The following is a 16,854-nucleotide window of genomic DNA, read 5'->3' as shown; positions in this document are numbered from 1 at the left end:
CATGATCCACTTCATCATAATTATGATTTGCCTGTGGTGTAATGGATACCTGAAAGCCTATGATCCTGTGGCTTCTCTGGCATGAATAGCATGAAAGAGAAACAGGAGAATGGAACTGAATAATTGCTTCTCTAGCCTTAGTTTCCAAGGCGTGTCTGGACAGGTGTATGTCATTTAGTGTTGAAAAGATTCAGGGCAGAAATGTGCTCCTCAGGCAGATTTGGGAGACTGCTGTGATTCAGACAGGCTTAGGCCTGTGTAAATTAAGACTTGAGAGACAACCAGCGGCTGGACCTAACTGAGATCAGATGAGCACAAAGCAGGGTTAAAAATGCTTTAGCAGCTAATTTTCCCCTTCATATTGACATTTCTTGTTTTCTCCTTTCCAATCCTACCATCATGCATTGCGTTCACAAATGGTCTGGATACCTAGAAGAACCGCAAGTACTGCCCTGAGCTATTTTGGGCTGAAAATCTAACACATGGTACAGAGATTTATCACCCTGTTTTCCCTCTTATTTGCCTGATTCAGAAAAAAGAAGAAAAAAAAAAAAAGGTCCCCTAATTTGACTGCTTTGTTCAACTTGTCGTCATAAGCCCAACTAAGTCTTGGGATTTTAGAAGAATCTTCATGTTTGTTTATAAGCAAAAGGCAGTATTTTCATAATTGAGGAAAACAGATATATTTGTCTCTTCTAGCAGATGCTAGAGGAAGTAGTCAAAGGAGAGCACAGATACAATTTTGTTCACTGTGGGGAAAAAAAATCTGTTGTAATTAAAACCTCCAATTGTTATAGACATACTTAACCATTATTGATGAATCCTAAAGTAAGGATGAATGCTTTCAGTAAGTGCATTCCTTATTGAAAACTGACTCATTTTTATTTTCATAAAAATATCAAAGTCTATTGTAATTTTTTACTCATTGTTCTGTTGTGTTGTAAAACGTGTTGCATTAGACTGATTAGTGCTCTAAAGCAGAAAGAGGCATGGGAGCCCCACAAAAATGAGAAACTTTAAGCCCTAGATCTTAGGATTCTTGTAATTTACTTTAAGTATGAAGAAATTATTAAACTCAGAATGCCTTGAGGATGATCATTCTAGTCTGTCAGTTTTCTTTTTATTAGTATTGGAATTGGGAGAAGAATTTTTTTTAATAAATCTATGAAGGTTTGCACAGATTAGAAAAAAAACAAACCAGAAAAAAACAACCAAACTTTTCTTGACAGTAAATTTAAAGCATATGTGGAGATTGCTTTGTCTCATTTCATTTGTCCTACTATATCATTACTGTAACTATAGAAAACTTTTCTTTCTGTAAAAGGCAGCCTTAGAAGGCTAATCAAGTTGATAGAATTGAAGAGTTCTCTGAAACAGTATACCAATCCTAGGAGGATTTATCTGGAGCTAAGTAACTAAAGAAAAGATGAAAGTTATTTCTTGGAGCGACTGGGCCTACTAAATTGTTAAACTGATAAAGATGAAAATAAGTTGTTGGCACAGGCAGATCTTTAAAGGAGTGCTTGATTTTGGAGCAGGAGAGAGCAGTAGTCAGGGCAGGAATTCAACAGTCACTGAACAGAGAAAGAATAATGTAGGTACAGGGTTGTGGATGTATGTGAGAGATGTAACGTGAGAATCAGAAATCACAAGAGGAAAATCTGAGGGGTGACTTGTGTAGGAACCAGGAAAATCACAAGAGGGATGGAAGGAAAAGTAAAATCAAAACTGGCCAGCATAACAACAGAAAGTTTAAAGAGAACAAAGAGAAGGAGAAATTTCTGTAGCTGTTTTTTCCCAAAGGAAGAAAATGTAAGATTTTTGGTCAAAAGAAGAGATGTTTTAGAGCAAGTCAGTTTTCTATTCAGCTAGTTGCATAACTGCATAAGGAAGTGCAGCTGTTTTGCTTGGACAAAAATTTAAAGTTTAAACAGGAAATACTATGGAATTGAGAAAGTTCACATCTATTTTAATTTAAATTAGGAGCCTTTCAGTCATTAAAGGTATAAAAAAAAGTATTTCAATTTAAATCATAAAACATGCAGTGCAAATCTCAGTCTTATTTAAAAAATATTTTCAGATGTAAGAAACAAAATAAAACTAAAATCTAGCATTTACTGGCAAAGATCAGAATATTAGAATAACATGATTTTAAAGAAAAGTACAAAAGAATGTTTAAGAATAAAAGAAGTTAAAGGCATCTTGCATTACAAATTATTTAGTCTAAAGAGAAACTGCTAGGTAGTTATTCCTTGCCATATGCCATGTAGCAAGAAGGGGTGAAAACTTCTGTAGCATTTGGAATTTTTTGAAAACCAAATGGTTGACATCCAGGGTTCACTTCTAACCCCAGATAAATCTCTACTTACATAAATAAACTAAAAATACTCTTTTGCCTATGGGTATGTTTTGAAACGGAGAAGACTTAAAGCAATGATAAAGGAGAGTTGCAATGTCCTGTAATTTTCTCAGAATCAGGAAATCATTGTTTATAGATATGTCAAATGCTTTTGAATTCAGAGATACAACAAACTAATATAAAAAAAGCTGCAAGTAATAGCCTCAGTGTATCTAAATTCTTCAGGTAAATGCTGTATTTCCCTATATTGTATTTTTAGTTACTATGCTATGTTCAGACTCCAAGATGCCAAGTTACTAATCTCTGTAAGTTTTTTTCAAAAGACAGAAGGCTAAGGCAAAGACCTACCACCAGGCAATTTTCAAGAATAACCGGTAATTTTGAGTATTTTAATGCTTGTATTTGAGGTTTCGTGGGCATGCATTTCAGAAGCGTAGGCACTGCCAGTTCTTTTTGCAATGTTTGTACAGCTTGAATGAAGAACAGACTTGAAAGGTTTTCTTTTTTCAGCATAGTCACCTTTGGGGAAGATTGTGGCTTTTCATGGATGTGTGCAAGTACACGCAGAATCCAGATGGTGCTGTTGGTACAGTCAGCTCCAATGTCAGTTCTGTCTTCTGAGTTATATTCAAATTTCAAACATATTAGGTTAGTTTAAGTAGGGGCCAACATGTTCCCAAATTGTCATATTGTCCATATACCCCATAGCAGTTCTGCTGGTCCACTCAGCAGGGCTTGGAATAGGACTGCACAGAAAATTGTGTAAAAAGTCTGGAAAGATGCAAAAGGCAGTTACTGTAGGACAGCTGATGTGCTGGAAGTTTGGCATGCTCTAAGGTTAGGGGAACTTTTTTAATTTGGCTTTTCCTTGCAGTGGTGGTTAACATTTTTATTTGTGTTCTGCTATGTGGTAAAGAGGAAGAATCACTTCCTTAAGCCTGCAAATTTTGAGTAGTTCCCCCCCTCAAAAAAAAAGGGGGGGGGGGGGGAGGGCAGAAAAAAAGTGTAAAGAGATAAAACCCCAAGTTTTTGGTAGTGTAAATTAATACTTTTTTTTAATCTGTACTTTTTTACTTCACAGACTGTTAAGTGAAAAGAAATGCTTGAAGTAAAATAAAATCCTGAAGGCTGAGAATAAAATGAAATGCTTTTGTATTTTTCCTGGATGCTTTGGTGTACATTAAAATGAAGATAGTTTTAAATTTTGAAGTATGGAACGAGAGAGGAAGAAGAAAAAAGAAAGAATTGGGGTAGCCTAGTAATCAATGAAAACTGGTCTTTTTTAGTTTTAAGACTGGAATTCTTCATATTTGGACTTGCACTGGCCAGCTGCTACGCATGTACTCTGAGAAAGCATCTGCCTCTTCATGTGTTTTTCTCAGTGTTGGTGCTTTTGATTATTATCAATTTTATTAAGTCATTTGTAAAATTAAGTGAAATTGAGACTCATTACTGTTTTGTAGGCATAAATCAGGGTTGCCTACACAAGAAAGTGGAGTTAAGCTGGTATAAAATGAGAAACCATAGATGCATTATTTGTTGGTGAAAACATTTTGAACCGTGACCTCAATATATTTTCTTTTTTCTTTAAGAGGTGAAGGCACGAATACTCTTGGCACTTCTTGAGTATACAGGTAATTTTGCTTCTTTTGGGGGTGGGGGATGTGAATGTAGATGGTTTGAGATATTTTTTTTTTGCTTTTGGACAGAATACTGTGTTTAGAGAAAGGAGAAAAATCTCGGTTATGATAACCTGATAATCAACAACGTTACCGCTGTGTTTACGATGAGGATTCCTGAAGACCACAGCAATTCCAAAGACATTTCTAACAAACATTGCACATTCTATTTTTTTTTTTTTAAACGCAAAATGCCTTCTCTGGTCATTTACTTTGGATCTAGGCAAATGAAGTAACTTCTAAATCACTGAATTTGTGCACAGTACTTCTGTTGTCTTTTTTCTTTTGGACTTTTTGCTATCTTTTTTATTTTCTCTTTGTTCCCATCTATTTCCAGACTTACCTTACTATTCTAGTGCATACATTTCCTTTTATCGTTTTTTTACAGAATATCTTTTTGTAAGTACCTCCTTTTTGGAAGGGGTCTGATTATTTTATCTATTATTCTGCCATCACCCCATACAGCATACAATTTCAAATACATAAAATAGGCATTGTGTCTGGAAAATATCCATAAATCAGTATTTAGAAAATAATACTTGGAAGAATGGCAGAAGATTCTCTATAGTTTGTAGGTGTGTAAGTGCTCAAGTTAAGCTGTCACCTTTAACTGTAAAAGCTGATTATTTTAACCATCTTGCAACACTATATGAATGCATTATTGTTTCATGGTTTTGTTATGACACAGAACAGCAGTTTTGTAAAGGAAAATATAACATTTCTTTGTTGACAGATTTGCTCCAAATATTACAAAAGCATTTAGTAATTCCTCAGGTGTTTTAAAATAAGAAGTGACCTGAGAAAATACCCCAAACTTTATTTCTTTAAAGCAGTTTTCCCTATTTACATGGTTTCATAAGTTCATAAATTCTATAGTTTATTTTTTTATAACAATCTTTTTGTAAAAAAAGCCCAAAGTGCTCTTGGATGCAGTATCAGATGTTCAAGTAGTATTAAATGAGATTTGGAAATGAGTTGTTGGAGACACAAGGGGGCTGCTTGAGAAGCAGGCGATACTGAGGAAGGCACTGAAAGTCAGCTGCTGTTAGGCAAACAGAGATAAAATTGAGCAAAGAGAGGAGAGAGAATGTGTGTTGGGCTCAAATCCCTGAGTGCTGCTGTGACATTGGAAAGTTTCTGACCATGGAGAAGCCAGTGGGATTTTTTTAAGCTGGAGATGGATGGAGTTTTTAAAGATGAAAATTCTGTCTGTACTGGATTCTGCCTAACTTGAGAGATCAGAGAGAGAGAGAGGTTAATTTTAATAATAATTAAAAAAAAACAATGAGTCATAGTGCAAAAGCACTAGTAATTAGACTGTTTATAGAAAATATACCTGAAGTTCTAAGAGGCTGGCAAATGGAATCAAAATGATAGTAAAAGAGTGGTCAGTATTATCAACAGTCAAGGAAAAGACTGAAGAACTCAGAAGGGAAACAGGCAGAATGGAGTTACTTTGAGAAATACTTGGAGTCCAAGAAAAGCATATTTTTATGGCCAGTATTAATTTTGTGAATACAGAATTATTTCTGCAGACTTATCCAGTCATCTAAAATTTTGCCAGCTTCACAGAGAAAGTGGAAAAGGAGCTAAGCCTCTTAAAGGCAAAGGAATCTGAAAGCGAGGACAAAGATTTTAGGCTTTGGAAAGACTTCGGTATCACCTATCTTCTCCTCTTGTTCTGAGAAAGATTAAGTCTACCTGTACCATTTGTGATTGATGTTTGCCTAAAAGCTCATAGTGATAAAAATACTTGAAGACCTTCAGAAAAGAGAAGGAGAAAACACTGAATATTTATTACCACAATTTTGTGCTTTATTGAGAACATGTTTCCCTTTCTAACTCTCTTGACCTTTAGCTAATCTAATGTCTGTGCCATCTAGAATAAATTGGTAGGTTAGCTAGTCCCTAATTTAAATCATCTGCTAATAGTTCCATAGACTTCTACATAGGGACCTGTCCTGGACTCTCCTGATGCCAGAAATCTCTGCTGCTTACTGGATATGTGGTGCTGATCTGTGCTTATTTTATAGATTACATATTCATATATATATTGTATTTGGTTAGATTGTGTTCTGATAGTAACACTCCTATACTCCCTGCCTGCGCTTTACAGCAGTCAGTCTTCATCTGCCCTACCCGGCTGGTAGCTGTGGAGTTGACCAGATGATGCAGTGATACTAAGAGCTTCTGACCCTCCTTGCTTTCCTGTGGAAAGGGAATGTTTTTGTGCCCAGCTGGTTCTCACATTGCAGCAGAGATCTGACTCACATCCATCACCTTGTAACATCGAAAGTACATAGAATTGATGGCATGGATATTAAAATCAACAAGATAAACATACATTGTTTATGAAGATCTACTTTAAATTCCAGATTTTAAAATACATTTCTATATAATTTTAGAATTATAAAATAATCTTTTTATGTGGTAAGTGGCAGGTTTGGTTATGGAGTGCTATTTACTGGGAGTGACATAAGGCTGTAAACTTGTAATTTACTTTAAATTAAAATGACTTGGTTTTTAGACAAAAAGGAAAATTCTGGTTTGGTTCCTTTGCTGCTAATTAATCTCCTGCTCCATTTTTTCTTTTCCTCTTTTGGATTTTACCCATCCACAGATAGTGAGATACAACTGAGGCGCGACATGGTCTTCTGTCAGAGCCTAGTGGCCACAGTCTGTGCCTTTTCAGAGCAACTAATGGTGGCCTTAAATCAGATGTTTGACAACAACAAAGAGTATGAAATGGAGACAGTGGAGGCCAGCAGAAGGTGGTTGGAACAGATAGCCAGTGCAGGTCTTCTCCTTCATTTCCAGTCCCTGCTCTCACCTAACCTGGTAAGACTTCTCATGTGGCATGCTTGGTTACAGCCTGTGTTTGTTCCCTGAACCAGGGGTGCTGTTGAAGTGTCTCAGTTAAAAATTATTTTTGGTGTCCTTTGGGCTTAGGTTGTTACTTAATTAGCTGCTATTTGGAAAATTCACTGTTTAGATAATTACAGATATGGGAAATGTTTGTTTGTGATATGGGAAATATGTTTTCCACAAAGACAGTATTATGTTTGTTTTGAGTCAGCAGATAGTTTTACCCCTGACTCCCCACTGCTCTTGTAGCTGTTCCCTGGGAGTCAATGTAGCATTAAGTGATAATCAGAACTTCAGTTTGCAATATGCAGTAATGCAAGATAAATAAAATAGCTAGTCTGGATAACTGTATGATACACCACTCCCACCCCCTACCAAAGCAATAAGTCTGTAGTAGCTGAAGGACTAGACAAGCTAGTCTGTTTTGCTCCTGTCAGGGCAAATCCTCATAGCCTGTCAGGGTAGCTGGAAATCTGCTTTTTCTTCACAAGGCATGGCAAAGAGCCGTGGCTTAAACAATTAGAAGGGACATGGCTTTGCAGTCCCCTAATCACCAGTTATCCAAAGTGCTCCTTCAGCTATTTAAGCTGCTTCTCACTAGAATTAGAACTAGACTAGTTCTTGCTAACCTGAAGAACTGTGACGCAGTCTGCATGGTCTGAATTGTGGCAGTCTTCTCAACCTCTGGAATGGCTCACTGAAAATAACTGATTTGGTACATCCGACTATATAAAAGTCCATGCAAATAACAGATGATGTTCCTCGTATCAAAGGTCTTCTTTATCAAAGATCTTATTTCCTTGCCTTGTCTATCTCGCCAGCAAATTGCTGGCAAGCTAACCTGATAAACTTTAGAAGCAGAAGAGATCAATAAAAGTAAAGGTATTTCTAAATCACAATCATAGTGTTAGTCTATGGTATTGTTGGAGAGCATTTACTTGAGCTATTGTGAGCAACTACCTCATAGGTAGCTGAGGTACCTGCATGGGTTTGCGTGGGACAGGGCATGTCAGGACAAGGTGTGTGGCTTAAAAAAGGGTAAAGTCGGTGCCTGGGAGAAACAGGACTCTATATCTGCATGAGGAGTATGTGAAGAAAGCATGGTCAGGGGAGCTCAGGCTTGTGTCTTGAGTCTTGCATGCTTTTTAGCACCATGCAGCACCAACATGTCCTGGTGCTGGAGTCCTTGAAGTTCATTAGGTGCCTGTCGGTGTTTTTCCATGTATTTGGTTGTCATATTCTCACAAAATAACTGTTGTCTTTACAGCACTGAATACTTCTGTTTTTTCATTCAAGATTGTAGAGATTTCCTTTGTAGTGAAAATGTGTGCTACTTGGCTATTTTCATGTAATCAGATACCAGCAGTACACATTGTCATATTGAAAATGAAACTGTTCAGACTCTTCTAACTGTTCTTAACCAAGGGGAAAGTATTTAAAGACAACTTTTTCAATACCTTCTCAGCACTGTTTTGCTTACAAATGATCCGTGTTATTTTAAATAAGGGTATTTGAAGGAAATTACACTCATTATGGCCAGAGTTCAGTAAAGAATGAGCAGTTGTGCAAAGATTTCCCATGTCACTGAATGGTTTTCAAACTGTTCTGCTGATAAACTGCTCTGTCCATAGGGACTTCATAAATGGAACCAGGAGACAAAATACTTCTAGCAGCTTTGCTTTTTCATAAATTCAAGGGGGAATGCTATTTCACTGTGTAGATCAGGGAAAGTCATAGTTTTGGTTGTTTTTGGTTTTTTTTCTTTTTGCTTTCTATAATTCAGTAAGCTATAGCTTATTCTTATTTTATAGGCAGCTAGTTTTATTATTCTTTGCCTTCGTACTTTTTCAGTTCTTAGAAGAAAAATACATGCCTCGGATTTCCATTTGGCTCTTGCTTAAGGTGCTAGGGGAGAGTTGTATAAAGAATAGAATTACTTTAAGTGATTATTGATGTCTGCTATAATTGCTCTGCATATTTAACTCAAGGTAACCATAGTTGTAGGTTATGATTTTCCTTTTTAAAGGTTCAGTGAAGTGTCCTGAGAAATTAGTAGTCTACTTCCTGAAGCTTTTTTTGTAAATTAGTCTGGATCTGTTTAGGTATCTCTTCAGCTCAGGAGTACACAGAGTGACGCATAGGTGCAAATCAGAATACTGGCATATCTATTTGTACCTAGAGTTTTGTAGGTCAAGGTGCAAATCGCTCTGAGCTACTGGTTCAATTATTGGTGCTTAGAGTGGACATGATGAACTCTCATCTATTGTTTATAAATGAAAGGCTAAAGTTACAGTGTTTTTTAAAGAAAGTTGCTAAAAGAAAAGAGTTTTGGTTTTCACATTTCCACTGTTAATTTACAAGCTAGACCTGGTGTCAGGACAAGCTGTTGAAGTCTGGTATCTTACATAAAGAATAATTACAGTATTATTTGATTAAAATCTATAAGAAGTAATGGTAGCTATAAATTACCTATTAATTTACTCTGTGAAACTTAACATTCAGTTTAATAATTTTGGACTAGTAATAAATGGGAAGGTGCTGATAGATAATGTAAATATCTTTGTTTGTAGGAGTTAATTAGGTTATACACTCCATCAGTGAAATATTGTGCAACAATCTGTAGTTACTTTTATGTCCTGCTCTCATATTATTTCTGGTAGGAAAAACATCTGGCTGAAATGACCATTTCACTTTTTCTTTTGCCTTTTTTAGGCTGATGAGCAAGCCATGTTAGAAGATACATTGGTTGCACTTTTTGACTTGGAAAAAGTTACTTTTTACTTCAGACAGTCAGAGCCAGAACCACTAGTTGCAAGTAAGTAATTATAATTAGTATCTGGCTTTTACTGTTTTTCTGTATTTGTAATGTTTTTTTTCCCCTAGAACATTACCTCCCGCAGGGAGTATTATATAACTTGGATTATGGAGAATTGGTAGATCTGGTAGCTCTCCTAATATTCCTAGACATCCTGAAATACAGCTATCAGTGACAATGCAGAATCATTATCTGGCCATGTCAGTAATCTTGGGGCAAAACTGTTTGCGTAACCGAATTTTCCACTTGGAGTATGTGACTGCATCAGGAAAGTCCCTGTAAGATCTAGTTGTTATTAAAGTCATATGTAAAACAAGTTTGAAGGTCTTAATAGAGGAATGCAACAGAGATGAGATGGAGAAGCATCAAAAACATTTCATTTTGTCATCTGAAGGACAAAGTAGTTCTTGGAACCATTCCTTGAAAGGAGATGGCAAACACAGCTTTAAATTGTGCAAGAAACTTCCTCTGAGACCTGCTGGTGCAGACAGTCAGGGTCCTGAACCCTTCCTCCCAATACTGCTCAACTCACAGGAAGGGACTGTCTTCACAGTCTGCTGTTTGCACCCTTCACTCATTTTCAGCCACTCCTTTATTAATATGTTTTCAGCCAGTAGAGATTTTCCTGCAGTGAACTTTGTTTAGTGAGCAAAAAGCCCTCATTTTTTCCTGTCTCATAACTCCCCTGGGAAGGGAGGAAAGCATGTCTGCTTCACATCAAGCCTTTCTAAAACAATTCCCTTGCTGGATCAAGACCACACATGAGAGAACTTCTGCAATAACCAAAACCAGAAGACACAAGGCTCCTCCACAAAGCTGCCTGCACTCTGAAGAATTCAGTAGTGCAGGACTGGTAGTTAGGTAGGAATCAACCTATATAAGAAAAAGAATATTATATTTCTGTATAATTCAAGAAAAAACCCTATTCGGAGTATCTGTTTTAAAAAGAAGCCCTGCCAAACCAAGTACCAACATGGAACTGGAGTTACAGGAGGGTGGGCTGATGGGAAGGTTAACCCTGTGCCTGTGTCATGAGCATTCACGTTGCTATATCTTCCAGCTGAGGTGTCAGTGCTAAACCACAGATAAATAGAAAGTCTGTGTGTTCTAGGATAGTAATAAACTCTGCCTTTCCTTTTGGTTTAAGTGTTGCCACCTGTGTGCCTGACTGTGGTTACAGAAGACAAGGAACTGGCAAATTTGGGGTTTCCATTTAAGATTCTGCACAATCGATAAAAGAAAAAAGTTCTTCTTACTACAAAAAATAGTGAAAAATATTCCTTTGGGATCTCTTCCATATAGGTACAAAGTAATTTATACACACAGTGTAAAAACTGCATAATAATATGATTATTAATGCAAATCACTGAATTTTATGATACTTAAACAGGAAATACATATAAAGCTTAAATTGAATTAACTGACTTCCTCTGAGAGATTTAGCTAAATGGACAATTTTTGTCAGCTTTTCCTAATGGTCATTACACGTTAATCATCTGGCATAATACACACAGTGTACGTTGGGGAGTCACTGTAACTGCAAAGTCATACTGCTAGTTGCCCCGAACTCTACACCATTTGATGCATTATGACATTTAGTTTGTTAAAGTGTAATCAAATGTGCTCTTAGAGTTTCATTATATTCTACCATAATACATTTGTTTTCTCAGTTGAGTCCTGATTTTTAATAATAATTTAATGAATATGCTGGTAGCTACTGTATATTCACTTGTGTTCTATCCCACACAAATCTGAGGAGAATCTGACTCTATATATCACACCGATCTTATGCATCATGCTCCTGAGGAAGGCATGTGAAATATGGCTAAAGGTATCCTTCCAATGATTTCAAACTATGCGCTGTATGTGGATGTTTCTTCAGATTTACAGGGAATACAAGTTGGATGTTGCCAACTACGTGATTTGCTTAGTATTGTTGCTGTCACTGATGGGCTGACGAAGATGACAGTCTTCTGTCATCAAGACTACTTTTCTGTTTGTCTGCTTCTTGATAATGGATAGGCCAAAAGTGACCACAGCAACACTGAATATAATGCAAAGTGCGGCACATACTAGTTTTGTGTCTGCAGTGATTTTTATCTAACCACGTGAATTTTGGGTGCAACAGTTTCTGGAAAAGGATGTGTCATTGCTTTTAATGAAATAGTAACACTGACTGTATTCTTAGATATACCGATCACATATCAAGCAGAAGGAAGCCGGCAAACCCTGAAGGTTTACTTCTACCTTGACAGTTACCATTTTGAACAGCTTCCTCAAAGGCTGAAGAATGGAGGGGGATTTAAAATCCACCCAGTACTTTTTTCACAAGGTAACTTGCATTTTAATTCCCTGCACCCCCTACCCAATTCTTTCACATAATACTTAACTCTCTTTAAAACTCTACTTACTTACCCTGATTTAAATCCTTTATAACTATAAGGGTAGAATGCATATATTTAAATATGTTGTTTATTGTAGGCATTTATTGATATCTTTGAATTAAAATGTGAATTTAAGAAATGCTGAGATTTGTGATAAAAAAATAGAGGCACGGGTATACATTTCTGAATTTATACCTGTTATATGGTTCCAACATCAAAGAATGAATCCTCTTTCACCCATATTGTTTTGTTCTTTGTAGACATTAGTGAAAAACAGTGACACCACGAAACTTGCTTTTAAAACTGTTTTTCTTTCCAAATGCTATATTTTCCTTTTACTTCAGATTTAAGGACTGAATTGTTATCATCTGAGAATTCTGTCTCTTTAAAATGTTATGAAGATTTAAATAATGTTTTCAGGCTTTTGTAGTTATGACACTGCAAATGTTACTGAAGTGATGAATGGTGGTGCATCAGCTCAGGCTGTTCGAAAATTGCAGGCAGCCTGCATTAGCTGCAGTGTCATTACAGTCATCAGGAGCGTGGAGTTTGATTCACTGAAATGGTGAATGCGAGGTACTGATTGCCTTGAGCCACATTTGATTTCAGAGGGAGCTGAAGGTATTCTGGATCATGTGAAAGGCTTTGAGGGTCTGTGTGGAATAGGCAGAAGTCAGGCATACAAATGAAGGTTTTGAGGAGGTCGCTGCTAGAGGAGGAGGATGTAAAAGGAAATAGCAAACAGTAAGATACGTGAAGAAAAAGCCAAACTTACTGTAAACTTAAAACACAGATTTTTTCGAAAAATAAGATCCCTGAAGTCTGACTTTTAAACAAACTAATAAAGACACACTTCAGTGGATTTCATTTGAACAGATTCATTTTAGTCACAGGGGAAAATGAGAACACTGAGCAGGAAATGCTTTCAGTAGAGCAGAAAAAAAGATATATAAAAGAGAACAGAAAATACCTTGGTTCAGAGGATATCCTGGAAATAGTAAATTTTTTTAGATTTGGAGGGGCAATTCAGTGTGCTATAGAACTTACTTTGCAGAATTCTTTCCCTTTCTGTTTCCAGAAGCCTGAAGTGTTTTAGTTTTAGGATAAGCATCTTCGTAGTCAGCTGAAGGAAAAGGGCAAAGATATTTTAATAATTTTCAGTAATACAAAAGATTTCTTCTTTCTTCATCATACCAAATTTCTTTAATTTTCAAGAATCCCCCTCCACAATAGTCCATTAGGCTCCAAGACAAAGAATTCCTGGATAAGAAGTTAAATCCAAGTGTTTAAATCATTATTTTGAGGGGTTTTTTTCTTCATTAATGAATTAGTTGGGATTTTAGTTTTTACTTCTTTCCTGTGAGGTTTGGCTGAGTTGCCATCAAAGTAACTCAGTAGATCTCCAACTTTAATTGAAATTTATTAGCTACAAATGTAGAAATCGTCTGTAAGTTCCTCTGTGAAGTGAATTCTTGCTGCCCAAGCTTAACAGAACTAAGCTGTTTCCTGCCTGAAATACAATAGATTATGATGTTTTCAAATGGAACATTTGCAAAATCATGGGTTTGGAATATTTTACCCAAGGCATAAGTCAGTACACGTCTATCTCTGTGTTGCTCCATTCTGTGTTGTTTAACTCCATGCCTAAAATTACGAGTCTATATATTTGCAGGATTGGCACTGTAGACATTTTTAAAAGTTTTTAAATGTTTACCCAGGCTATATTATTTATCCCTCCCCATATATAACAGTTTTGTGCAACCATACACTTAAGTGTATACATTCAAATGGATCCTGATTTGCAGGACTGGAGTCTGAGAATATTGAGGTATTGCTCTTGGCACTCAGATTTCTCTATTTCCTGCATTAGAATTGAGATCTCAGTAATAAATAAGCTTAATTTAAAGACGTTTTATTTAAAATTGCTACTTAGTCTCAATTATGTAGCGGTTTTACATTTTCTAGTTTTTCATAGAATCCTAGAAAAATTCAGATTGGAAGGGACCTCAAGAAGTCTCTAGTCCAACCTTCTGCTCATAACAGCATCAACTGTGACATTAGATCAGGTTGCTCAGGTGTTTATCAAGTAGGATCTTGAAAACACTGAAGGACAGAAACTGCACAACCTTTTGGGTGACCTGTTCCACTATTTGACTGCCCTAATGGTGAAAAAGTGTTTTCTTTCTATCCAGTTGAAGCATCTCTTGTTTCAATTTATGTCCATTGCAGCTTGTCCCATCAGCATTGTGAAGCGTCTGGTTCTGTCTTCTTGTTGACCTCCTGGTAGCTAATGGCATTTGACTAGTAGATCCCAGCCAAAGCCATCACTTGTACAGGCTGTGCAAACTCAGGTCCCTCAGTATCTCCTCACAGATTGTGTCCTCAAGCCTATGACCATCTTGTTTGCCCTCTGCTCAACTCTTTCCAGTTGATCAACAGCTTTTGTGTACTGTGGGACCCAAAACTAGACACAGTATTCAAGATGCTATCTAATGAGTGTTGAGTGAAGTAAGGACAAGCACTTTTTTTAGTCTACTGGCCATGTTTATGTGAATTCAGTTTAGGATGCTTTTGGTTTTCTTGGTTGCCAGAGAACACTGCATGTTCAGCTTGCTGTCTAACATGGCCCCAAAGCCCTTCTCAGCAGAGCTGTTCTTCAGGCTCTGCCTTTCCAGGTGCAGGACTTGACATTTTTTCTTGTTCTGTTTCATAAGGTTCCTGCTGGCCCATTCTTTCAGCCTTTCTGGATCCCTCTCTGGGTGTCCTTGTACTTGAGTATATCCTCTGCTTCTCCCATTTTGGGATTAGCTGCAGACTTGACTTAGCCTCCTCCATGTCAGTGATAAAGATGTTGAATAATATAGATCCCTGTTATATTCTGCTTGTAACGGGGCCCTAGGTACACCATGTCCCATTTGCTACAACCCTTTGAGCCTACTCACCCTTCCCATTTTTTTTTCCTATTCAGACCATAATGGACCAAGTTGGATTCAAGAATACCATTGAAGACATGTTTGTAAGGAAAGCATCCTTACAAAAGAGCTTTCTAATATATTAGGTAGAAAAATGTTAAACCCCTCAGAAAGGAGAGAGTCAAAGCACACTGGGATTCTCTGCCAGCACCTGTGAGCATGTCCCCCACAGTGCCTGTACAGGCAGAACTATGTGCTCCAGCCAGTCCCGACAGATGACTTGAGTTTCCCGGTTGGGAATCTAATTGAATAAAAACAACTTTATGCCATTAAAATAAGCTGGATGGGTTATCAACTGTGTTTGCACTAACATGCTATTATAAATGGAGTACAGCGGATATTTTTGTGGGGGCTTTCTGGTGTGACTTAGCACCAAGGAAGTTAAGAAGCAAGTCTGACTGTTGAAATTTAATATTTTTTGCACAGAAGTAGAATTACAAACTCTGAAAGCACAGAAGGGGAGTGCAATTTGCATGTTCTTTCACAATGAATGAATTATTTATTAACTGTTCATATTAAGCAGTACAAGCAGAATTAATATTCTGTGTGCAGCTGAAGCTGTAAGACAGCAGCATGTTTCCATCAGAACTCTGCTTATTGCTTGCATTTTCTAATAGGGTGATGAATTCTTAGAATATGTAGGGATCATTAAAGTGGCAATGTTCCTAATTGTAAAATCTTTAATACTTCTCCCCCAAAAAAACAAGAGGAGAGGCTGTGTTCTGTGTTGTAATAAGGTTAACCTCTTAACATGAAGATCTTGATTTTTTCAGTCTGAATTTTCTTGAGAACCTTTCAAACACTTACTTTGACTTGGCTAAAGAAAAGGTTAAACTTTTCTTTTTTTTCTTTCTTTTTTTTTGAAAAACTACTGCTAGGAAGAGCATCCCAAAATGGAGTGGTAGTGTGTTCATTTTTTCCTCCTTTTAATTTCTGTGCAATGATCATATGAAAAGGATCGTATGAAAATACAATCCTTCCTTTACTGGGAGTCTTTGTTTAGTTCCTGAGTTCTTGTTGCAATATTCATCCTTGCTTTGGTGAAGTGAATACAGCAAGAGTAGTCAAAATCAAGTATTTGACTTCAGAAACTTACCAACTTACCTGATCCCTGAAAAGGAGCTTATAGGGCATTTTTAGAGATCCAGAGAAGTTTGCTTTACTTGGACCGGAAGGAAGCATTCACATTATCTGTGGGAATAACCAGAGGTTCCAGTGCTCCACATCTCCAAAAACTGGGCTTCCAAAGTTGTTAGGTCTCTCTGTGAAAGTAGCTGGTATGTTAATCCCTTTCCTCTACCCCAGCTCATTCTACAGTTTTCTTCCAGGATATATCAGAACTAAAACCCACATTTGCATTCACAGAGCAGAAGTACTTTAATTAGAGAAACAGAACTCAAACTATGGCTCTCCTTTATATTTTACACAGGGCAAGAAATATGTTTTTTCTTGTAAATGAAACCTTAAAGTGGTCTGTATGAATTTGATGACATACAGAAACAGCTCAGCAATCCACAGTGGGGTCACTGCCTCAAGGTTAAAAAATAATTCACCCGTGTGCGAACAAAGCTACGAAGAAGGTGAATGCTAAATATTTAATACTGATTTTTTTCTTCTACATTCTCCTTTCTCTTTTCACAGCATTGGAGAGCATGGAAGGATATTATTACAGAGACAGTGTATCAGTAGAAGAATTTCAAGCTCAGATTAATGCAGCCTCACTAGAAAAAGTCAAGCAGTATAACCAGAAACTACGGTGGGTAATAAACCAACATTCCTG

The 16,854-nt window shown here is 36.9% G+C and overlaps 1 protein-coding gene across 2 annotated transcripts in view; it reads left to right on the top strand.

The window, feature by feature from the left end:
* The window catches only part of PREX2 (phosphatidylinositol-3,4,5-trisphosphate dependent Rac exchange factor 2), a 180,909-nt gene that overhangs the window by 122,122 nt on the left and 41,933 nt on the right, over window positions 1-16,854 (top strand). For both annotated transcript variants that reach the window (XM_055705100.1, XM_055705099.1), the window contains 5 exons: window positions 3,952-3,993; window positions 6,659-6,876; window positions 9,616-9,718; window positions 11,907-12,050; window positions 16,716-16,830. In XM_055705100.1, the coding sequence (XP_055561075.1) occupies window positions 3,952-3,993; window positions 6,659-6,876; window positions 9,616-9,718; window positions 11,907-12,050; window positions 16,716-16,830 (622 nt within the window). The remainder of the gene's footprint in view (window positions 1-3,951; window positions 3,994-6,658; window positions 6,877-9,615; window positions 9,719-11,906; window positions 12,051-16,715; window positions 16,831-16,854) is intronic.

This window comes from Falco cherrug, chromosome 3, assembly GCF_023634085.1.
Source record: "Falco cherrug isolate bFalChe1 chromosome 3, bFalChe1.pri, whole genome shotgun sequence".
Lineage (NCBI taxonomy): Eukaryota > Metazoa > Chordata > Aves > Falconiformes > Falconidae > Falco > Falco cherrug.
This window is presented reverse-complemented; position numbering and strand designations above follow the sequence as displayed.